This window comes from Jaculus jaculus, chromosome 4 (genome assembly GCF_020740685.1).
Source record: "Jaculus jaculus isolate mJacJac1 chromosome 4, mJacJac1.mat.Y.cur, whole genome shotgun sequence".
Lineage (NCBI taxonomy): Eukaryota > Metazoa > Chordata > Mammalia > Rodentia > Dipodidae > Jaculus > Jaculus jaculus.
Window position 1 is genome coordinate 179603202 of NC_059105.1, and position 18358 is coordinate 179621559.

The following is an 18358-nucleotide window of genomic DNA, read 5'->3' on the forward strand; positions in this document are numbered from 1 at the left end:
TGATTCTTTTCTACAATGTTGTTTTGATTAATATAGATTTACAGTATATTTTGCAGTCTGGTAGAATAATTGTTCAATATTGCTTTGGCTATTATTAATGACTCCATGTAAAACTTTAACATGGTTTTCATTTACTTATGTGATGAATATTATTGGTATTTTGATAAGGACTGAATTGCAACCTTGGATCACTTTGGGTGGTATGAATACTTTACATTAATTTTTTCCCCACCCATGAACATGAGGTGCTTTACCATTTTTGGTGTCATCTTCTATTTATTTCATCAATGTTTTGTCATCTTCATATTAGAAATCTTTTACTTCTTTGGTTTTAAATTTATCCCTAAGTATTTTTGTAACCATTATGCAATTATTATCTGGGCTTCTCTTCTAGATTATTCACTATTAGCATATAGCTGCTTATTTTGGCTTGTCAGTTTTATATCCCATAATTGTGTTGAATTTGCTCATGACTACTAATCTTTGTTTGTGTGAACTTAAGGTCTTTTCTCTGTATAAGATCATTTCATCTGAAGGGCCAGTTTGACTTCTACCTTTCAGCTTTCTATTTCTTCCCCTGCCTTGATTGATCTGGCTGAGATTTCAGTACCATGTTGAGTGAAAATGGTCAAAGTGGCATCCTTACCCTGTTGCCCATCTCAGACAGAGAGGCTTAAACATTCAGCCATTCAGTATGTTGTTAGATTTGGGCTTAGCACAGGTGGTCTTTATTATGTTGAGGTAAGTTTCTTCTATACCTACGTCATTGATGATGCATTTTTATGAAATGATTTTTCTGTGTCCACAGAGATAATCAAGTGTTTTTTTATACTTCATTCTGTTGACATGGTAGATCAGGTTTATGAATTTAATGATCTTGAACAATACTTGCATCTTTGAGAGAAATCATACATCAAATTATGGCAAATAATCTTTTTGATGTGCTATTTGCATTTGATCTTCTAGTTTTGTATTGAGGATTTTTTTTAAAATATTTTATTTATTTATTTGAGAGTGACAGACACAGAGAGAAAGACAGATAGAAGGAGAGAGAGAGAATGGGCGCGCCAGGGCTTCCAGCCTCTGCAAATGAACTCCAGATGCATGTGCCCCCTTGTGCATCTGGCTAACGTGGGACCTGGGGAACCGAGCCTCAAACTGGGGTCCTTAGGCTTCACAGGCAAGCACTTAACCGCTAAGCCATCTCTCCAGCCCTGTGTTGAGGATTTTTATGTCTGTATTCATCGTGGATATTGGTTCACAGCATTCAGTTTTTGTTTCACTTGTCTTTCAGTGTTAGGCCAATGCTGGCTCCATAGCATGAGTTTAGAAGAATTCCCTTCTCCCTTACTTTCCTTCCTGTTTCTTCAGTGCATCTTATAATGCTAAAATCATGTGATGTGCTGTGCCATCTCACTTGGCTTTCTTTTGTTTTCTTTTTAGGTTTTTTTTTTTTTTTTTTTTTTTTTTTGAGAGAGAGATTGAGAAAGCAAGAGGGAGGGAGACAGAAGTTGGGTGCACCAGGGCCTTCAGCCACTGCAAACGAACTGCAGATGCACGCATCAGCTTGTGTATCTGACTTTATGTGCCTCCTGGGGAATCAAAGCTAGGTTCTTAGGCTTTGCAGGCTTAACCACTGAGCCATCTCTCCAGCCCTCACTTGGTTTTCTCAGTGCTTATAAAGGCAGTATCATAGCTGTTGAAGTCAGTGTTTCTGAAGGGGATAAAAGTCACTGCAGGCCCCTGTGTTAACACCATCTCGCCAGAAGTCTCCATGCACACATATAAATACTAGACAGCTTACACTAAATCTCCTAGGACCAGTATCTAAACTTTCTATGATTCTTTCAAATGTTAAACTCTATAAAATTTAATTAAAGTCCCTTATGTTTTATAAACACTATGTGTGTTCTCCCCTTTGTACCCTACCTAATCTGAAAAATAAAAAAGTTACTGGACCTTGAGTATTTAATCCAGATTTAAGATACAATGCTCTACCCCCCACACACCTTGAATTTATAGTCTCTTGTGTACTCATAAAAATTTAATTTCTTTACGAAGGCAAGGAACACATGTGTATCCTACAACTATTTTTCCTTCACTACATCCTTCACAATCCCACCTGCTCTATGACTATGATTTACAGCAAACAATTTCTCTATTAAAAATTTCACTTTAGAATCTTTTAAAATTTCCACTAGGTTCTCATGATTTAAAATTGTTTCTTTATATGTAAATGCTTATGAAAATCATCTTGTATTTTATTCAATTTGAGGTTCCCAATTTTGGCGATGGAGTGATGGCTTAGCAGTTAAGGTGCTTGCCTGCAAAACTTAAGGACCCAGGCTTGTTTTCCCAATACCCACCTAAGCCAAATGTACAAAGTGGCACATGTGTCTGCAGTTTGTTTGCAGTGGCTGGAGGCTCTGTCTCTGTCTGCCTCTTTTGTGCTCATAAATAAATAAGTAAGTAAATAAATAAATAAATATTCTCAATTTTTCTCAACTACATCTCCTTGTAATTGGTTTGTTACAACCATAACAATTGTATTGGGGTGTCATTCCTTTAGATAATCTTTAATCATTTTTCCTCTCTTCCTCCCCTTCACCACCTGAATGCCATTCACCTGTTGTTTCATTCCAGGTGAAACCAACCATCCTCTCTTGCTGGTATCACTTAACTTACTTCTTTCCTTGGGTTTCTTGGAAAACAATTTTTATATAGTGTTTCCACCGACAGATTTAAAAAAAAACTTTAGGTTTGCTTTTTTTCCCCCCTGTGATTTCATAGGTGGAAGACATTATTTTGAATTCAAATTAGGTCAGTTATCCCTGAACATTTTGTCCTCAGTCATGTCTAACGCAACTTTGATCTACTTTATTCAACTTTCCTAATAAATTCGAACTCTTGACTTTTCCCCCTTTCTTATATTCCACATTATGTCATTGACAATTAACATATCCCAGCTGACTTCCCTATGAAACTACTTAATGGGCAGATTTTTCTGGTTGAATTGCTCTTTCTTTAAGGTTGGATCACTTTTGCGAGCCATTTTGCCAGGACATTATGTAAGGTGAGTATAATTTTATAAACTAAAGTTTGTTCCTTTTACATTCCTATTTGCATTTTTTTAAATATTCAATTTAATTTAGTTATTTAAGGAGGGGGAAGAGATAGATAAAAAGAGAGAATTGTGCACCAGGGCCTCTAGCTGCTGTAAACAAACAATTTGACACATGCACTACCACGTGCATCTTACGTGGGTCCTGGGAAATCAAACCTGGGTCCTTTGGCTTTGCAGGCAAGTGCCTCATCTGCTAAGGCATCTCTCCAGTCCTGCCATTCCTATTTTTAAAAACATGCATCACTACTAGATTCGACATATGCTAAGCACTGGAAAGACCTGAAGTTGTATTTCCGACATTGAACAGGACACAACAGTAAGACACAGATGAAGTGTTCTGACCTCCACTACAGTTTTGCAGATAGCAGAATATTTCATTGGCTCATCCGTTAAGCAGTTTATCTCTCCAATTATTTCCCCACTGAGCATGCAATCTGTATAAATCTCTGAATAACCTTTTCCCTCTGACTCCAAGGGGGTTCGGTCAATGCCCCATTCAGTCTTTGTTCTTTTAAGCTGTTTAGAAAACAGGAAAATACATATGCCAGTGAATTTATCAGAAGAATCTATGATTTTTCCCATATTTAGTTTTAGCCATTACAATATATCCATATCCTTTTGTAAACACTCCTTTTCAAATGAACTTACTAAGTTTTCAGTGATGTAACACAAAGTATTCTTAGCACTCTGATCTTTCCAATTTATCTTATTTGGCCAACCTATACTCATTTTAAACAGCTAAATCTCCCATTCATATAAACATATGACAAATAACAATTTATACTAGCACTTCCCACCATCAGAGATGACCTCTTTGATATTTCCTTTAATCTATAAGAAAGTATGATTTAAAAAGCAATAGGCATTGTTAGCCATTATGTCTGATCATAAAAACTATCATTTGGGGTTGGAGAGATGGCTCAGTGTTTTCCTGTAAAGCCTAACAACCCAAGTTCTATTCCCCAGTGCCCATATAAAGCCAGATGCACAGAGTGGCACATGCATCTGGAATTTGTTTGCACTGTCTAGAAGGCCAGGTGTGCCCCTTTCTCCCTTTCTCTATTTTGGACAGAGGTAGGAGGATCACTGTGAGGTCAAGGCCATCTTGAAACTGTATAGTGAATTCTAGGTCAACCTGGGCTAGAGTGAGACCCTACCTAAAAAAAAAATAATAATAATTTACATGATACCTTAAGAACGGATATGTTCAGTTCTTAGAATGGAAAGCCATTGGCTCTTAATCTAATTAACTTTTTTAAAGTATGAATGCTCATAAGTATATTAATATATAACTCTGCCTTACCTGGACCATGCCAGAAAGAATTATATAGATTCCTTTGGGCTCATCCCCTTCTTCAAATATATTATTTCCACAATCAAATGTTACAATTTTTGCACCTTCCTAAAAAAGTCACCAATTATATCTTACAAACAATATTCTGCAAGTAGTTGAGAATGTCAATGTTTACATTTTAATAAAACTTTTTCACTTTTTAATCTTATTTTTGCTGAAACATTTTTTAATTCAATTTTTATTTATTCATTCAAAAAAGACATACAGAGAGACAAAGAAGGAGAGAGAGAGAGAGAGAGAGAGAATATGTCAGGACCTCCAGCCACTGCAGATGAATTCCAGACATGTGCGCCCCTTGTGCATCTGGCTAACGTGGGTCCTGGGGAATCGAGCCTCAAACTGGGATCCTTAGGTTTAACAGGCAAGCACTTAACTGTTAAGCCATCTCTCCAGCCCTAAAACGTTTTTTATATTTTGTTTTTTTGCCAAACCAGCTTTTTAAAATTAATTATGAACTTTACTGTGTCAGCAAATTGTGTGTTGGTTCTATTCCTATTGTATTATTCTCGTATATGCCCTCTCCCCTGGCCCCTTTCCACTGAAGGCCCTCCTCAGTGTGGCTACTGGTGTTCACTATATTCAGTAAGAGCTAAGATACTGTGTTGGTAACAAATTTTTAAGAGAAAACAGAAATTATGAATAGCAAAGATATGTCAAATTTTAAATGAAATGTTTATACATGGATGAGAAATAAGAGTTAAATGGGCAACTGAAAATATTTCCTCTACGTGAAAAGTAATGGGGTAGTTGTAGGCTAATGTTCACAGTTCTACACAACTAATGAGGTAAATAAATTCTTCTCTCTAAATTTTTCGTTGGAAATGCAATTGTCTTTTGACATCCTATAGACATAGAAAAGAATAATACTAAGACAAGTTAGTTAACTTGACTTTTTTCCCTGTCATAAGCACTTAGTCAACATGTTCTATGCATTATACACAATGATAGGAGGCAGCTGTTCAAAAGATGGATGAAGCCAGGTATGGCGGCTCATATCTGCATTAACGTATGTGAGAAGCCAAGGCACGAACCAGGACTGTGACTTAAAGCTTGTCTGGGTCACATAGTAAGATCGTATGTCAAAACCACCTCCCTATCCCCCAATATAAAACAGAAATAGAAAAGATAAAAGATTTATGAGCTGAACAGTAGGGATAGAAATAACATAATTGTGTAAAAGTGATTGTGATGTGATGTACTTAATACTGTCACAAAAATGTATATTGCATGCAGTGGTATCATGTATATTATTCCAAGTGAAAGAGCACATGAGGATGTTCAGGTAAGGAAATGGTCTCAGGGTCAGTTTCTCTAACTCTTGTGGGTGTGCTCCCAGAGGGAAACCAAGTGTCCTAGTTACCTTCTCATTGCTGGGAAAAAGCAGCTCACGAAAGGAAAGTATTGATTTTGGCTTACAGTCTCAAGGGGAAGCTTCATGATGGCAGAAAAAAAGGTGCTAGAGGCTGGACGTTACCTCTTTGCCACCATCAAGTGGGCCACAGCAGCAAGAGAGTGAGCCAAAAGAACACTGGCAAGCCAGCACTGACAAACCTCAAGGTCACCTCCAGCAACACATCTCCTCCAGCAAGGCTCTTCCTCCCAAATTCCCATCAGCCAGGGACCAAGTATTCAAAACACATGCGTTAACAGGGGACAGCTGATTGAAACCACTGCACTAAGAGGAGACTGAGACAGATGTGGAATGGAGGGACAGTTCAAGGAAACCAAACAGCACTCACAGGTAGGATTAGAAAACAGCATAGGCTGTGTGGTGCCATGAGCAGTTCAGCATAATAGACGGGGATGTGACAAACAGGAAACAGGAAATGAAGGTGGAAGGTGGGCAAGGGGCAGCTTGTGGGAGGGTTTTGCCACTTAAAGGGATCCTGTTTTAATCTGTAACAGGAATAGTGCTGCAGTCAAGTTCACATTGCTGGCAGAAATCATCCAACCAAGAGCAGCTTGTGGGGATAAAAAGGGTTTGTTTTGGCTTAAAGACTCCAGGGGAAACTCTATGATGGCAGGGGAAAACGATGGCGTGAGCAGAGGGTGGGACATCGCCCCATGGCCAACAGCAGATGGACAACAGTGACAAGAGAGTATGCCAAACACTGGCAAGGGGAAACTGACTATATCACCCCTAAGCCTGCCCCCAATAGCACACTGCCTCCAGGAGGTGTTAATTCCCACATCTCCATCAGCATTTAGAACATCTAAGTTTATGGGGCACAACTAAACCAAGCCACTACATTCTGCCCCTGGCCCCCATAAATTGATAACCATCCATGATGTAAGATGCAATGCATTCAATCCATCTTTAAAAGTCCCCATAGTCCAAGATCTTTTAACTGAGCCATAATTCAAAAAACATTTAAACACACATACTCACACACACACATACAATGCCACAGAATAGACATTCACACTGCAAAAGACCTCATAGCAAAGAAATATTCAGCTAATACAAGATTTAAACAGGGTAAACATCAAACTCTGTAGCTCCAAGTCCAATAACTGTAGCCAATGGCAATTCTCCACGTCTGATAAATCTAACCAGTAACAGTATCTGTAGTTCCAATTCCGCCCCTCCAGCTAAGCTACTCATAGTCCTGGAAAACTTCATCCGGGGCTGTCAGCTTTCCTTAGCAGCCATCTCGTGGTCCCAGCATCTCCACTGGGTCTCCACTGCAACCCACGCTTCATCCCCATGGCCCCATCGGGTCTCCATGCAGGCATCCAGCCAACCTGCTTCACACTGCCTGTGGCTACTTCCAAAACACAAGACCATGTTGCAAATTCAATGACCCTCTCATTTCTGTATTTCTCATACTCCACAATACAAGGTGGGGTGCCATTTTGTTAATTCAGGGGGAATAAAGTGGACTTTTTAAGAATAGGACACTCCTTGAGTAATCAGGTCCCTTCAAAAGAGTATACATTCTTTCTGTTGCCCCAGTGCAGGTCAGCTGGCTCAATCTCAATGTTTATAATCTCTCATATAATTTCAGCTGAATGGGCAGAAGTTTCAGCCCAAAGATTTCATTTCTGTGTCATATCGCTCTGCTCACACCAGTCCATTTCTATGCACTACAACCCTGCACAACTTCTCAGGACACAGGCATAACAGCAAGCTGCTCACATAAACTGCTAGCCCAATCCAAGCAAAGCTCTTTCTCACCCTTATAAGCCAAACCTCACAGTCCATAGTTCTTACTGCAGTCAGGTCTTTCAACTCTGAGCAGAATAGTTCATCAAGACTTATCTTAGGCCAAGGTTTCAAATCTCCACATTCCCCTTGAAAATCAGCTCTAAAAGACCAAAGCCACACAGTCAGGTGTCCAGCAGCAAATGACACCACTCCTCAGTGCTGACCATTAACAGTTTTTGACTAGAAAGTACGAAGGAAGTCCTTATTTAAAAAAAGTTATGTGTTAATATACTATTAAGAAATGATAATCTTACCTGAATAAAGTGTATATAATCCTCATTTTTATCAAGCCATGGAATATGATACAGGATCTCATCAACAGTGAGAGGTTTGATAATGGACTGATAATCAACCACCTTTACTTTTTTGGCCATGATTAACTGAAACCACAAAATTTGCACAAGAAGGTGAAACAAACTAGTGTTGAGGGAACAGTGATAAAAAAAAAAAAACCTAGTTTATTCATTCTAGGGTATCACTCAAATTCCTGTCTGTGGGGGACATTTCTGATCCAAATCACAGCACTGCTATTTCCTTGGCTTGATCTGTTATTTTTCTTCTTCCATAGGAATGGCCAATTTTTCCCCTTTTGTTATTTTTATATACCTTTATATGGTCATGACACTGCAGCTATAGGCTAAGCATTTTCTTCACATTTGTTATTCATTGTAACAATTGTACAAATAGATGCAGTGAATTTCAGTTCAGGATTATATCATGCCTTGATCATGCCCACCCACCCTTGACATCTCTCCCTGCTTCCCTTCAGCCCCCTTTAGTACTTTTACTTTGAAATCACCTTTTGGTCCCACATATAAAAACATAGCATCTTCTGACTCTGTGTTTATGACACTGACTGAACCTTATTCTTTTAAAAATATTTTTATTTATTTATTATTTGCGAGAGAGAAAGAGGGAGAGAGAGAGAGAGAATGAGCACACCAGGGCCTCCAGCCACTGCAAATGAACTCCAGACACATGTGCTACCTTGTGCATCTGGCTTACGTGAGTCCTGAGGAATTGAACCTGGGTCCTTTGGCTTTGCAGGCAAGTGCCTGAACCACTAAGCCATCTCTCCAGCTCCAGAACCTCATTCTTAACAGCTGATAGGTGTGTAGCAGGAAATGAAGTCAGCATACAAGAGAGTTGTACACATCTGTTTACTGAGGAACTTCGCAGTAGCCACGATGCGGAATCAGCCTGAGTGACAGTCAATAAGTGACTGTGAGAGAACACGGTGCATTAGCCATGGTGCCCAGCTGTTAAGAGTGAGGTTCTGCAATCGTCATGAATACAGACTCAGCATTTTAAAGTGAGTGGTTATACTGAACAATAGCCGATGTGTGAAGAGCATACAAGTTGTAAATGCTCACTCAAAGAATACTTGCTGTGTTCTTCTCTAATTTTCAGCCTATGGAAGACAACTACCCTGTTAAATTCTGCTTCAAACTTTCATCTGTGTGACATATACACTGTGTATTTATCTATGTTTGAGTGCAGTCCCTTAAACAACATTTTCTGAGATTCATATGTGACTTCAGCATTCCTCACATAAGCTCTCACAGAAGCAGCCCAGGTGTCAATCAACAGTATACAAAATAAAGCTATGTTATATTCATATGAAATAATACCATACAATGATGAAAATGAAATGAATGATTTTTGGCCCTTAGAAATAATGAAGCCAAGTGATCATAGATTAAAACCTCTGAAACCAGAAGGCAAAACAAATCTTTCCTCCTTTAAGTTGTCCCTCCCCCTTTTCTTTGCATTTTGATACAGTAATCCAAAGTCAATCCTTCATAAACTGAAGCACAGGATTATTAATCAATCCTGCTGAGAAATTTCAAGGGACACTTTAGTAAAAATATCCATGCTGCCTTTAAAATGTATTTAAAATTAGAAAATGCCAAGCCTACTCAACAGAGTCTTGAAGAACAATGCTGGAAAATATAGTCAGATATGAAGATACTAACTTTTCATAATCAGGATAGTGTCCTGATTCAATCAATGAATCATACATCCTATCATTATCAATATCAATCATATCAATGAATAATACAACAAAAAGAACCAGAAACTTATCCACACATGCAATGTCACTAAGTATATAACAGAGGCCACCACAGTGTACTGGAGGTGGCCCTGTCTATAAATGATATTGGATCAGCTGATTAACCCAACACGAGGCATCACCCCTGTGCTAGAAGGTGGAGACAGAACAATCTCTGGGGTTCACTGTCTAGCTAGTCTAATTGAGTTAGTAAATTCTAGGTGAAGTTAGAGACATGGTCTCAAAAATCAAAGGGTAGAATGATTGAGGATGGTACCCAATGTCGACCTCTGGCCTCCACACACATCAGCATATGTTTGGTTTCTCCTTCTTCTTCTTCTCCTCCTCCTTCTCCTTCTTCTTCTTCTTCTTCTTATTATTATTACTTATTTGTGTGTGCATGTGCATGTAGGTGCATGTGCCCCTTGTTATTGCAAATGAATGCACCTCCAACTTTAAATGCCTCAGTCCTTTCAACTTAGCATAACCATAATATAGTCAGTCCTAATCCCACAACAGTGTTCTCATAAATTATAAGCTATTTTGGAAATATTCATTATGTGCTACAGATAATTACCAAGAACACAGGATGAACAGTAGATTCATATAACCCCTAGTTTGGAAGAAAACTATGGTTCTCCACTGAGGACATAATGGAAAGAGAAATTGATTCTGGAGCTGCATGAAGGAGATGCGTGAAAGTGGATCCTTGTCTTTCAATGATTATTTGATATAAAATTTTCATATATCTCAAGAGTGGCTTTTATCAAAAGGAGTCAAAAGTATGAATAGATACATATTAATTTTTTTTTCTGAAAACATTCCCCCTTACCTTATAAATTTCAGCACCTTCCACTTTATGAATAATGCCTTTTGACCTGAGAGTCTTGACAATTTCTCTTGCCATGTTGAGCATGACATGAATCTCCTCCTTGGTTTTCATGGTGATAGTAATTTCTGGGTGATCATACTCCAAGTAGCCTGAAAAAAATGGCAAAATATCTTCAGATGAAATAAGGACATTGCTCTAAATGCTCCATGTGGACAATACCCTAAGTGTTCTCTACTAAGTGTGTAAAGTGCATCTTTCAGCATGGGGACATATATTCCCCCCGCAGGTCCAGTGCCAGTGGTTGTTCGCTAGGGGAGCCTAAGTTTTGTTTCCTGAGCAACAACTCACACTTTTGCCTAAGCTCATGAAAAGGGCAGACAGCCCCAGACCAAGACTAACAGCTTCACTGGGCCACCTGTACTTGGCCTTGGCACGTTGCTTGGACCTTTAGGCCTGGTGTTCATGAGCCACTTTCCTTGTGGATCAGGACTTTTGACTACAGACAGTGAACGCAGAAATGGTTTCTGATTAAATCCTTTCTTCATCCTGGCTCATTGTCCGTATGTCCTTCACGTGAATCTAGAAGGTGGCCTCTGCATTTCTGTGTGACTCATCTGGACTCCCAGGAGCTCGTGCAAATTTCATCCACTTTGCTGTCATCCAGACCCATGGTCTGTCCTGAGAACGATTTGCCACATGCGCTCCCTCAAGCCAGGCCTTTTTACTGTGTCCTTTCAGCCCACCACTTGCTGTTAGTTTCCATATTCCACACGTGGGGCACTCTGCTAGCAAGATGTATGCCCGGCTGTCAGGATTCCTCCCTTGCCAGGAGCATGTTTTGGCAAGACTCGGAGAAAAGGGTCCTGCCAGCTGGGATCACTTCCCACAGACCCCCAGGGCTCTATTCTGATTTCAACCTGTAAAGCCCAAATTCAGGGTCTGTGACAAGCAGAGGGAAGCACGAATTCATTTCTTTGTGTCACTCAGGAGGAAAAAAAGAGTTGATAAGGCTATGAAATGACATGCATAATCATGGCATGCTAATGTGGATCATTTGACCACAAATTAAAAGACCTTCATTGTTGTATCATTCTTGTAGGGACCAAGAATATGAAGTAACATTACACTACGTATATTTATTATATATAATAGCACCTAATGACACATCAATATTATATCTACACTATAAAACACAACCATATGGATTGTTGAAGCTATCCATTTCGTCATTAGGGAGTAGATTTCTTCAGAGTATCAGTTATAAAAACAAATGCTTTTATAAAGTTGTTAGGGTAATATCACCTACCTTGTATCAGTTATAAAAACAAATGCTTTTCTAAAGTTGTTATGGTAATATCACCTATCTTATATCAGTTATATAAAAAAAACACTTTTCTAGAGCTGCTATGGTAATATCACCTACCTTGTATCAGTTATAAAAAAGTGCTTTTCTGGAGTTGTTATGGTAATATCACTTACCTTGTATCAGTTATAAAAAAGTGCTTTTCTGGAGTTGTTATGGTAATATCACCTATCTTGTATCAGTTACAAAAAAAAGTGCTTTTCTGGAGTTGCTATGGTAATATCACCTACCTTGTATCAGTTATAAAAAAGTGCTTTTCTAGAGTTGCTATGGCAATATCACCTACCTAGCTCTTTCATGGCATGCTCCATATTCCTCATCACCCGCTCTAGTAACACCTACAGAAGAAAAAAAATATAAGCACCACTGGAAAAATAAACCACTAAAAATAGTATTTATGTTTCAAACAAATGAATTTTAAGCCTAATTTAATAGCATTATTTATGAACAAGATGAAGTGCTTTCAGGAATCAGAATTGAATTTTGTGCAATGAAAGCTCTCTCCATATTACTTTCCAGGATTTCTTGACAAATCCTGAAGCTTGCATCAGGACAGGACTGACATAGTTTTCACAAGGACAGACAGACACCTTACAAAAGCCTCCCAGCGTGCTAATTTTGGCACAGACATTGCTGTTTTGAGAAGGTATGTAACACAGTAATGTAAGTCCAAACTAGAGGCTCAGAGGGTGGCTGAGCAGCTAAGGGTATTTGCTTGCAAAGACTGCCAGCTCCTGTCCGTTCCTCAGAACCCACTTAAAGTCACATGTCCCAAGTGGCACATGAGTCTGGAGGTTGTTTGAAGTGGCAAGAGGCCCTGGCATCTCCGTGTTTCTCCTCTCTCCTCTCTCTCTCTCTCTCAAACCCTCACACCTCTAAACAAATTAAAATAAATAAATGCAAACTAGTTTAACTTCTTATGAACTTAACTAGCAACCGAGGAGTCAGAGTTGGCACCTGTCTGTAAAGACCAGAACATGATGTGTGGAGGCAAAAGAGGGCTCTTTCCCTAGTACTTAAGGTTTTCCTCACCTGTTTTATTTGTGTGGAATTTGCAATTTGATCAATTATATTCATGACGTCTACTTCCCCTTGGACATATCCTTTCAGTATAGCATATTGAAACGACAGCTCGTGACTCATCCTTTTATCTATTATTTGTAGCAACTTTGGTGTCACAAGCTGAAAAATAAACAGAAGTACCATTTAATAATGATTGCACAGATTTCATTTGTCTATATTCAGCTTAGTTTGGCTAAAATTAATAAAAAGAAGGAATTAGGGCTGGAGAGATGGCTCAGCAGACAAGGTGCTTGCCTTCAAAGACAAATCACATGGGTTTGACTCCCCAGAACCCACATTAGACAGATACACAAGGGGGTGTACATATCTGGAGTTCATTTGCAGGGGCTGGAGGCCCCAATGCAGCCATTCTCTCTCTCTCTACCTGCCTATTTCTCTCTCTCAAATAACTAAAAATTGTACATCTACATATAATCCCTCAAGGCTAACTGTGGTAACCTCTGATTAGGCTCTTATTCATGGCATCTTTATAAGTTCATGACTATAACTACTTCTTTACAAGTAATAATGGTGGGCACCTACTAGTAACTCATAACCTTGATTTTTATGTGTATTTCCCTTATATAGGAGTGGATACTTTGATAAATGGTCTAAATCCTCAAAAAACAATGTGATTATTTGAGGGGGGCGGGGGCAAAATGGATGTCTGTCACATGCTGCCACTTTCATATGCTCTGAGTCCTGCAGAACTTCAGCAGTACACCCATGCTCCCTGTCCGATCCGATGCCTGATTTTTCTGAGTATTTGAACCCGCAGTGTACCCAACTATCATTGTCCAGTCCCCTGACTTCAGCAGATCTGATAGTTCCCTTTTTTTCTTTTTTTAAATATTTTATATTTATTTGACAGAGAAAGAGAGAGAGAGGGAGAGAGAGAGAGAATGGGCGCACTAGGGCCTCCAGCCACTGCAAACCAACTCCAGACGCTTGTGCCCCCTTGTGCATCTGGCTAACATGGGTACTGGGGAATTGAACCTGGATCCTTTGGCTTTGCAGGCAAACGCCTTAACCGCTAAGCCATCCCTCCAGCCTGGACAGTTCCCTTTCTTTTCCTGTCACCTCGCTCTATTCAGCTTCAGCATCACTTAACCAAAGCCCTCGCTTGTCACACCAGCGTTCTGTGTTGACTACTGATTGCCCTATTCCACCGTCTGGTCTTAGGATTTGTAATTACCTGTCACTCCCCCTCTGCATATAATAAGGCCCATAGGGATAGAGGCTATATCTAACTTTTCTTCGTATTTTAAGTCTCTACCATTTGACATAAGGGTTTAGAGTTTTCTGAGTATATAAGCAAACTTTTGTAAGATGCATTAGTAGGTCCTGCATCTACCCAGTAGACTATATTTTCACATCAGAAAGAATTAACTAGACTTCGGAATACCCTAGGTTTAACTGCACATGAGTATTACTTGCCTCAAAGAACACTAAAATGGGAGACTAATAATTGCATACTGTACAGTCTGGTCAATTTATGTCTCTTAGTCATAAAACTATGTTTATGTTTTCTCATGAACATTATACCTTGCTTGCTTAAACTCTAGACAGTTTCATTCATCTTCGTATCTGCCACAGTGTTGCTGTGTGCCTGTCTTGTTTGTGATGAATAGAGAGAGAGAAAAAGATAGAGAGAGAGGGAGAAAGACATTTGTATCTACACATCATTATATGCTGGGTCATGGAATGAGTTTTACATTATCAAAATAATTACATAGGAAATGAGTAAATACCATACACTTGTTATATATTAGGCATGCAATTTTTGAGAGCATGATTCTATAACACTATGAATTTATATAAAGTGGACTTAATGTTTTCCTTAGTTTGAATATACTATTTGCTTTGCCTCTGTGAATATTTTGCATGACTGCTTGTTTTGCTTGTTTCCCTGTTTTTTCTCCCAAGTAACTCTGAAGACAAGTATGACTTTGAGGCTCATTTGTTCTGGTGATATCATGGAATTATTGTCTCTCTTAAAAGAGAAAGCTATGATGAGTATGTCTATACTTCCATGTACTAAAATAATTTAAATATTTTGAGTATTTGATAAATTGAATATTCATAATATAAATAAAATGTCTTAAAAACTGACTGTTGCCGGGCGTGGTGGCACACGCTTTTAAATTTTTTTTCTGTTTTATTTATTTATTTGACAGGGACAGACAGAGAGAGAATGAGGCCAATAGAGAGAGAGAGAGAGAAAGAGAGAGAGAGAGAGAATGGGCGCACCAGGGCCTCTAGCCACTGCAAACGAACTCCAGACGCGTGCGCCCCCTTGTGCATCTGGCTAACGTGGGTCCTGGGAAATTGAGCCTCAAACCGAGGTCTTTAGGCTTCACAGGCAAGCGCTTAACTGCTAAGCCATCTCTCCAGCCCCTAGTTCCCTCGTTTTGTTTTGTTTTTTTTTTCGGTGCTGAGGACCGAACCCAGGGCCTTGCGCTTGCTAGGCAAGCGCTCATCCACTGAGCTAAATCCCCAACCCCGGCACACGCTTTTTAGAATTTTTTTTTTAATTTTTATTTATTTATTTGAGAGCGACAGACACAGAGAGAAAGACAGATAGAGGGAGAGAGAGAGAATGGGCACACCAGGGCCTCCAGCCTCTGCAAAAGAACTCCAGACGCGTGCGCCCCCTTGTGCATCTGGCTAACGTGGGTCCTGGGGAATCAAGCTTCGAACTGGGGTCCTTAGGCTTCACAGGCAAGCGCTTAACCGCTAAGCCATCTCTCCAGCCCCCGGCACATGCTTTTAATCCCAGTACTTGGGAGGCTGAGATGGGAGCATTGCTTTGCATTCTAGGCCTCTTTGAGAGTAATTCTAGGTCAGTTTGGGGTAGAGCAAGACCCTACCTCAAAAAACCAAAAAAAAAAAAAAAAAAGGAAAAGGAAAAAGAAAAATACTGACTGTCCAAGCTGGCTGAAATTTAAAACATAAACATCAGTCCACCAGAAAAATGACTGCATAGAACTAAACTGGTTTGAGTCCACATTTCATTCACGCCGCAGGCAGGGGGACTGAAGTCGTGTGACGTGTCTCTTCTTTACCTTCAAAATGCGCAGGATGCGAAGGAGCCGAACGACTCTCATGAAGATCACCATTCCATTTACATTGGAGTCATAGTTAATGAGACTTATTTCGATCAGTATTACTTCTAAGATGCCAATTAATGTAATTCCCAACTCAAATAGGTTCCAAGCCTGCGAAATAAATGCCTTCCTCATTGCTGCCATCTGTAGATAAGAAAAGACCATCATGTGTCGGCTTTAGTACACCATTTTTCCACAATAACAAACAGCACCAGGCAGGTTTTCTCCTGATCCAACTTAACATTCAACATGTCAGAAATACAAGGAAGACCAAAACTAGCTAAGCAAGCACAATAGGCTGGCTGGCTTCACCCATTAGTGAGTGAACACAGATTTGGGGCTACTTATAAAGCACAGGTATGGATAAAAGACCAGTTCATAAATTGTCATTCGAGAAAAGAGTCAGTAGGTTTTAAGGTAAGGCAAATGCAAGAAAACATCATTTGTCAGGCTCCTTTCATTTCAAATAAACCCCAAATACCACAATAATCTTGAAGCCTGTATTCCATTTATAGTACATGATCGATATTCATACTTGTGCTTCTGAGTAACAAGAAAAACCTAGACTGTTTTTTTTTTTGACATGTGTAATGAACATAGGCAATATTTCATTGAATTAAAAATTTAAAGACTAAGGGGCTGGAGAGCTGGCTCAGCAGTTAAAGGTGCTTGCTTGTGAAGCCTGAAGACTCAGGTTCACATGCATCTGGAGTTCGCTTGCAGTGGCAAGAGGCCCTGGTGCACCCATTCTCTCTTTCTCCTTGCAAATGAAAATATTAAGAAATAAAATTAAAGATTTGTGTATTTATTTTCAGTGTGGGTATGTGTATTTGCATATTCACCAGAACCTCTTGCTACTACAAATGAACACTGGAAGCTTGTGCCACTTTTTGCAGCTGGATTTAAAAATGGGTACTAGAGAATTGAACCCAGGCTGGCAGGATTTGCAAGCTAGTGCCTTTAACCAATGAGCAGTCTCCCTGGCCCCTAAAAGCTATTTTTAATCTTCCCAAATCCTAAGTACATGTAAATATCTTATCAAAAAATTACCTTGGGAATTATACTAACACTTTTATTTCAGTAAACCATCTGTAAAATGAACATAAGACTTCTTCAATAGGCATATAGTCTAATAAATACATTTCAGAAACCAGTTTATCATGTAGGCCCATATTTCCATGCAATAGTAGATGAAATCAAGGTTGAGAAAAGTTCAGTGACTCAAGCAACAGCTTCAGTTTGACAGAGAAAAATAAAATCAAGAGCTGGGTATACTGAATCACAGCTTAGGTTTTTTTCCCCCATTATAATGTATGATAAAGGATTTTAGAGTACCTTTCATCCTCACTTTATACTATGATTAGCTTTACCCTTACTTGTTTCATGCTATTTTTAATTTTATAACACCACTTATGTCCCTTCTGACTAGCTTGAAATTTACTGCATACGTTGTGACTGAATGGAAACCTTCTTCCCACACACATACGGGTGGCAGTAGCTCTGTGGCAATACTTCAGTTTCCCAGTGAAAATCTGAGATTCATGTATTCATGCCAAATGACAAATATGGTTCCTGACAAGTTGTCGATTCATATGACACAGTAGTCATTTTGGGCATGCATTTCCATAACTTAACAACTATGCTAGTGAAATAGCTATTCATACTAAAAATGTCCACATGGCTGCTTGTCTCCCTATTTATCTATTTGGCATAAAAATAATAAAATGCTCAAGCTGGCCATGGTGGTGCACACCTTTAATCCCAGCACTTGGGAAGCAGAGGGTAGGAGGATCACCATGAGTTCGAGGCCAGTCTGAAACTACATAGTGAATTCTAGGCCACCTTGGGCTAGAGTGAGAAAAAAAACAAGCAAACAAAATAAATAAATAAATAACAACAACAATAATAATAATATCCTCAGAACCAGGCTGAGTTTAAGAATATTGTCAATACTGTTTAAACAAATTCCTTGTCCAATTTACCTATATCATTTAACTTATTTTTGTAAATACAGAATAAATGCTTAGATTATACATATTTTCTATTGATTTGTCTTAAGAAGAGAATGATGTCACAACCGTCCCTGAGAAAACTGTCTGTGCACCACAGCCATTGGTCTCGGGATATAGGGAACTAAAGTTGGAGCTGCAATTTCCTTCACGTTGGCTCATGTGCCCAGTGCCAGAAAGTGCTAGGCAGATTTCTGGCAGAGAAAAGTCATTAAGAGTATCACCCAACAGTGAATCCTGCCTTCT

At 39.2% G+C, this 18358-nt stretch overlaps 1 protein-coding gene across 1 annotated transcript in view; it reads right to left on the reverse strand.

Annotated features, from left to right (window-relative positions):
• Window positions 1-18358, reverse strand: part of Slc9c1 (solute carrier family 9 member C1) — a 76562-nt gene that overhangs the window by 17545 nt on the left and 40659 nt on the right. The window contains exons 16-22 of the mRNA XM_045147925.1: window positions 16062-16247; window positions 12967-13116; window positions 12221-12272; window positions 10572-10720; window positions 7941-8066; window positions 4428-4526; window positions 3467-3640 (exon numbers count right to left, since the gene is read on the reverse strand). Coding sequence (XP_045003860.1) covers window positions 3467-3640; window positions 4428-4526; window positions 7941-8066; window positions 10572-10720; window positions 12221-12272; window positions 12967-13116; window positions 16062-16247 — 936 coding nt within the window. The remainder of the gene's footprint in view (window positions 1-3466; window positions 3641-4427; window positions 4527-7940; window positions 8067-10571; window positions 10721-12220; window positions 12273-12966; window positions 13117-16061; window positions 16248-18358) is intronic.